The 7,117-nt window shown below is 32.0% G+C and overlaps 1 protein-coding gene across 1 annotated transcript; it reads right to left on the minus strand.

Annotated features, from left to right (window-relative positions):
* Positions 1-590: 590 nt before the first annotated feature.
* LOC105636812 (alpha-glucosidase) lies at positions 591-4,365 on the minus strand. The gene is made up of 5 exons (XM_012220165.4): positions 4,061-4,365; positions 2,788-3,488; positions 2,428-2,658; positions 1,658-2,304; positions 591-1,544 (listed from the first exon to the last, which is right to left on the minus strand). Exons 1-5 carry the CDS (start codon positions 4,360-4,362, stop codon positions 663-665), a joined length of 2,763 nt encoding a protein of 920 aa, XP_012075555.1. The 5' UTR covers positions 4,363-4,365; the 3' UTR covers positions 591-662.
* Between the last annotated feature and the right edge of the window lie 2,752 nt (positions 4,366-7,117).

The raw sequence follows: 7,117 nt of genomic DNA on the forward strand, positions 1-7,117 counted from the left end.
TCAACGAAACACTTATTAAAAAGTTAAAATTTATGAAAATTGTTATTGCAAAAATCACGCTAACTACGTATCAAGTCGATATTTTACATATAAAAACCAAAACATCTTTAAAACTATTGATATTAATGTCAAAAAGGGTGTGATTTTACCAAAATTTACGAGTTCAAGTGTATAATAAGTCATCGGTGAATTTCAGTATGTCACAAGATTAAAGTCGTAAAGTTTAAAGTGAATTCATGTAGTCCTTTTTTTTTTTTTTTCCTTTTTTCCTTGTTTACCTTGAAGTTAAAAAATAAAATAAAATTTTCCATTCCTTTAATATAAACGAAGTAGAAGCAACGGAAATATCATATTCACAGACAGTGAAGATTATCATATATTCCTTTTAGAAATGCGGTATCCATTTGATAATACTAGTCGTTTTGCTTACATTTTTTTTGTTTGAAGATAACAGCTTCTGTTTTTCATTTTCCTGTTTCTCTCTCACTGGCTCAGATCACATCAACATATGGAGAGAGACGGAGATATTTTCAGTGAAAAATCACTTTCACAAAACAGTTCACTAAGATGAAATCCAATTGCACTTGCAATTTCTCAATAATAGCTTTCTTTATTTATTCTATTTTAGATTCCTGATAAACAGCAGAGAATCAAGTCTTACATTACTGATCTAATGCCAGCTTTAACTGAAACTCCTCTCCTAAAAGCAAAGAAAATCCCTCCATCTCCAATGTAGAAAACTGTTCGTTCTTGTAAAATCTTGCTCTTGTACCTGAATTTCCACTCCTTTCATTTTTAGTGAGCAATTCATGCCCCCTAAACTCCTTGGCTTTATCTAATCCAATAAATGTCACTTTGCTTATGATCCTTTTTTGACTCAAAGCATATTCTCCATTTATAACATTTGATCTAATCGTTACGACATTCCCTGATACTTCACCAGAAAACTTCACTAAACTCCACTTCTCTCCTTCCCCACCCATCTCTACACTTTCACCGTCGTCTAAGTAAACTTTCCCGGTGCTGTTTTCGCTTTTGCTAATGACCACTAGAAGATGGAATGCTGTCTTTCTTGCTTCTTTGGTTGTCATTGCTTCTCCTTGCAATGCCAAAATGCTTCCTTCGCGTACATGCACATTTATATGATCTGCCGGAGCATCAAGTTTCAGGTACTTCCCTGAATTTACACTAATTGAATGTGAGTACTTAAAAAGGTCGAACCAATTTCCAGCCGGAAAGTATGCATCAACTGAAACTGCTCCTTGCTTTAGCACCGGAGATACCATTACACCTTTACCGATCAGAAACTGCGAGCTAATTTCATAAGTTCTGATATCTTGTGGGAATGAGAAGAATAGAGGCCTTGCTATAGGGATTCCTTTAGTATGTGCATCATACATCAGTGTATAGAAGTAGGGAAGTAATTGGTATCTAAGGCCAAGCACCTTCTTAGCTGTTGCAGCAACAGAATCCCATAGATAAAGCTCTCGACGGATTGTGTCCTTTGCAGAATGATCTCTTGCAAATGGGTAAAATGCACCTAGCTGCATATCATAACAAGTATTCAAGAATTTCCGTTAATTAGGCTCTAGATGGAGTTTAAAAATGCAACCTGACAGTTTTAGAAACTCATTGGTTATGCGAAGCAAAGCTTCACCTGAATCCAGCGACGACAGAGCTCTTCAGTAGTGTCACGAGCAAAGCCACAAATGTCAGCACCGACCATTGGAATTCCGAACAATCCAAAATTCAATATAGTAGGAATTGAGTATGCTAAATCATCCCACGAAGCAGCATTATCTCCAGTCCAATGTGCTGTGTACTTACCGGAACCAACAAAAGTTGATCTAGAAAGAATGAAAGGCCTTTTATTTGTCCCATTGATTAAAGCTGCATTAGTAACTTTTGATTCCAGAAAACCGTAAAGATTATGAACATTGTACTCCACAATATCACCGTAGTGTAAAGATGTTGCCGGAATTGTTCTAGAATTAATCGGTAGTTGACCGCCGGAATTGTTAATCTTGTAAGGAGGATTATCAAGGGTAGAGGATGGTGTAGGAGAGGAAGTTATGAAATTGGACAGTTCATTCATATCAAGCCAAATACCATCAAAGGGGAGAATATCTCTAAACAATTTGATCTCATTACTCCAAAACTGTTCGCCTGCCGGATGTAAAAAGTCCGGATAGTAGACCGATCCAGGCCAGACCTTTCCCACGTAAGGAATGCCATCATGTTTGATGAATATATCAGCTTCCATCCCTCTTTTAGAAGTTGCATATGTACTGTCCACACTAATACCTATTCAGAATTGGAATCATAAGAACTCATTCCAGCATTGTGAAAGATGTTTAAAAATTTTCAAAAAATTGGGGCAAATTTGAGCTGAAGAGAAAGTTTTGTTTTCTTAAAGTTGCCACATACCAGGATCCAATATAAGCACATATTTTTGACCATTTTGGTGAAGAGTATCAACAAAATTCTTCATTTTTTCTCGAGGAAAATTGATAGGATCAAGAGTGAAATCTTTATATCCATCCATGTAATCAATGTCTGTCCATATTACTTCAAGAGGAATACCAGCTTTTGCATAGCCTGCAACAACCCCTTCTAGATCGGAAACATTCCGGTAACCCCACCGACATTGATGAAACCCTTCACAACACAAATAATAACATCAAGAAGTAATAATAAGAAGGAAATAAGAACAACCTATTGTTAAGTAATAATCTTTAACTTGAATTTGCAGGTGAATACAAGAAGAGGGTGTGGCTTATAACTTACCAAAGGACCAATAAGGCATAGGGGCAGGCCGGCCAATGAGCTTTGTATATTGCTGCATTACCAACTCCGGGGAAGGCCCGGCGAAAACATACAAATCAATAATTCCACCAATTACCTTGTAACTAATTCTATCCCCTCCATAACTTATATCCATACCATTACTATTAAGCAACAAAACCCCATGACTAGTCCCTGCTTCAACCTTACCGTCGGGTGACGGCGATCTGACATCCATGTAAAACGGATGGGACCCATAGAGATTAAGATCAGGATTAAGACTGGCAATATCAGCATTCCATAGAGTCAAAGTCTCGGTCTCATTTGACACTAATTTGAAAGATTTTTTTGTATGCTCCCCGAGCCCATAAAGGGAAGACCTATTTTTAGGAAGGGAAGAGGAGAATTGGATATATTGGTCTTTGAAAACAAGAAAGGTGCCGGAATCCGATGGGTCCGGCAAGGCATTGAAAAGAACATCGCCGGAGGAACGGCGTGTTATAGAGAAGCCAAAAGGAATGGTGTTGTAGAGAGTGAAGACTAGATCAGATTTGGGATGTGAAAGATATTGGTGTTGAAATGAACTGAGATGGTTTACTACTGCTAAGTTAAGATTTTGGCGGGGAATTATTTTTTGTGGAATTTCCCATCTTTGCTTATTGGAATCTGAAACTCGAATTCTCAAACGGTCTTTTGCATCGAAGCTGTTAAGAATAAACAAAATTAAATTAATTGAATTTTGTAAATATAATATAACTAAACTAAATTTTATTTTGTAAAGAAATTCTGGACTTCAAATTTTATTAGTTATAGCAGAAAAATGAATACCCTTAGTTATCTCTAAATAGAGCCTGGCCACAGCAGGATTTGGATCAAAACCGGTTCGAGAAAAATCAACCTGAAATCAACTCGAAATGGGTGCTTTTGAAAGCTGGATTTCAAATCGGAATTTGGAACCGGCCCAACTTGTCAATATTGACCGAGACTTAAAAACCAGAAATCAAATCGAAACTAAATAAGTCTGGACTAATTCCAATTCCTTGGTTCCAGACGATTGAAATTTTGAAACTATTAGTTCGAAGGATGACATGATTAGCAAATTAAAATACAATACCCATTATCCATTTTATGAAAAAAAGAAATAATAATTATTTTTCACCTTTTATATTTTATAAATTTAATATTTTTCTATCAAATTATTAAGTATTTAAAATTTAGACATTAATAATTGGTAAATGTGATAATATATAGTTTTGAGAAATGAACCAAAGCTTACCTGGCAATAAGGTTGAGATTTTGAAGATCAGAGCCAAAAGTGGAAGAATTCTTGATAAGTTGAAGATCAGCTCTCAAAAGCTTTCCAGAGGCATCAATTCCAGCTGATTGAATTTTGTAGCCATAGCCAATTGGTTCCGCTTCCCCATTTGATACAGAACAAAGGAAGAAGACATAAAAGAGAAGATGAAGAAGAAGAAGATAGAAATGACTGATCATCTTTTTAGGTTTAGAAATTTGTTTGTTCAGAAAGAAAAACAAACAGTTAGAGCATGTTCTTTTGGTCAATTGGCATATTATCATTCTTCTTCCACAAACATATAGCTTGATATTCCAATGTGTAGCTTTCTTTGGCCCACATGAATTCACTTTGTCTCGATACTTATTTGCAGTAGAAGTTTCTCTCACTGTAATCCGTATCTGTATTTATGTCTATTATATTAAAGCTGAAATAAGAAAGAAAATTGAAATTTGTCTCTCTCTTTTTACTATTTTATTTTTCTTTTTTAAAAATAGGGAAAACTACATTACGTTTACTTGATTTGCGAAATATAATTAGTTCATTACTGTCTTTTTTAAAATATATCAATTTTTCTCTATGTTTTGCTTCCGTTGTACTATTAGGTCCTTCTATCCATTTTTTATATTTTTTCTGTTAAGTCAACAAAAAAACATAAAAGTCAAATGAGGGATACTAAATATTATACCAAAAAAATTAAAGTATAATCCCTATGATTTGAAAAATATAACGAGTCCATTTCTATGCTATTAAAAATGAAAAGGATATTTTCATCATTTTATAAGATACTTAATGAAAAAAATACAAAAATTGGATGGAAAGACCTTATAGTTTGCCAGAAGTAAACTATAAAAATATTTTAATCTATTTTTAAAAAATACAAAGACGGATTAGCTGTATTTCGCAATCCACAGTATCCTAGTGTACTTTTCCCTTGAAAATATTTGAATAGCCTTTATATTTTCCATATTTTTGTAGGTCTATCAATGTCAGTATTTTCATATGTGTCTATGTTTATATAGTAAAATTAAAATAAAAAGAAATTTCAAATTTGACTCTTTTTTATCTAGTATTCTGTTTTTTCTTTTTTAGCAATATTTAAAAATTTTTTTATTCTAATATTTTAATTAAACCATTTAAAGTACTTTTTAAATTTAAAAAAAAGTAATATTTATTTATTTATAGAATCTAATCCCCTAAAGTACATAAATTCACTCATAAATTTTATTATTTTAACCTTGTAGTACCTTCAACTTTTACTTTAATCCATTAAACATTTTAACTTATAAAATTATACCTATTAAACACTTCAAGTTATATAATTATTTTATTGAACACTTCAACTTAAAAAATTAAATTAATTAAACACCTTTTACAAATTAATATTTATTTATATTTATATATATACACACATTTATTTATAAGGTTTCTCGCAATCTATTTTGAAGAAATGTGTTTAGGGGGGTCTTTAATATTTTTTGACTACCAATTAATTATTTACATTTTCATCATTTTCTCATTCTTTAAAAGCTGCTACATAATGCAATCATGCAAATATTTGCACCTCTCAACATTTCACTTGATGATGATCAATTACAATCAATCTCATATCATTACATTTAATTGCATACAATATGAATTATTCTTTTTTTGAAAATTAAGACAATACAAATATAAATTACATTAATTTTTTTTGAAAATTTCATTCAATTTAATTTAAAAATTAAAAAATGATACAGTCCACATATCGCGCGGGTATATGACTAATTTATATTATAATTGAGGCATAGTCGGTATTATTTTCTCATCAAATATGAAATTGCAGGTAATAGTTTTGAGGCATAGTTGTCAAAAATAGAAGATTAACGAATTATTCATCCTCCAGCTTGACAATTTGGTGTTAATAAAATTTCTCTCTTTTATTGCAATCTGCACTTAGCCCAAAAAGTTACATTACAAAACCCTAAGTTCTAATTGTTAATTTTAGGTTCAATTTGGGCGAATTAAACCAATAAGCTGTACACGAGTGACTCAGTTTATTTTATGATATAAATCAAACACAAACTTAATATAGAGTAGGCTAATTGAATAAAAGAACTAAATTTGAATCAAAGTTAGAGATAGTCATTAATCTGATTATGATCAAAACCGAATAAGAATTGAACTACATAAATTCTAGATTGGAATCAATTTGAATATTTTGGTTTTAAATCAAATCGAAATTGGAAGGGATTGGTTATGGTTTTAATTCCTCACTTTAAGGTTTTTAGATTGAAATCGGTACGAGATTATCCATTCAATTAGTGGTTTTGATTTGGTTCGATTTTAAACTAAAATAAAATAAAAATAGGGAAAAAAAATAAAACTAGAACTAAGATAAGAACCAATCCTCCATTGTTGATTTAAAAAACCCGATTGAACTAAGATCGAAACCAAAACTTTAACAATATGTTTGGATTGTTGGAAGATAGGAGAGGAAAGAAAATTAGAGAGGAAAATAGTATTAATTTTCTTTCCTTCACTTGTTTGGAAATGAAGATAATATGGGAGGAATGAAAATATGGAGGAAAAATGAATTATGGAATCCACATGTCAGTTTGGAGTTGAAGGAAAATGAATAAAATTATAATTTTACCCCTATTTGTTGTGCTTTATTGGAAAAGAATAAAGGTTAAATTCATAATTTTACTATTCATAAAATCATTTTTCCTCCTTATTTTCCTCTCAAATATCCAAACATGAAGAGAAAAAAATTCTTCTTTATTTTCCTCTTTATTGTCCTTCTTATATTTGCTTTCCTCCCTAGATTGTTATCCAAACACACTGTAAGGATCGATTTCAATTTCAATTCGAGGTCTTCGAAGGCTTTGAGCTACCGGTTTATTAAACTGAAATTGCCAGTTCAATTACACCCAAAAAGTTTAAGGGCTTAATTGCAATGATTTTAGAACTTAGGACTACAATGTGAAAAATAAAAAAGAACAGAAACGGAATCTGCCAACAGGTTAAAGCACCTAGCCACCTAAGGATATTCTAGTA

This window comes from Jatropha curcas, chromosome 10 (assembly GCF_041381405.1).
Source record: "Jatropha curcas cultivar XTBG-Jc1 chromosome 10, XTBG_Jcur_1.0, whole genome shotgun sequence".
Classification (NCBI taxonomy): domain Eukaryota; kingdom Viridiplantae; phylum Streptophyta; class Magnoliopsida; order Malpighiales; family Euphorbiaceae; genus Jatropha; species Jatropha curcas.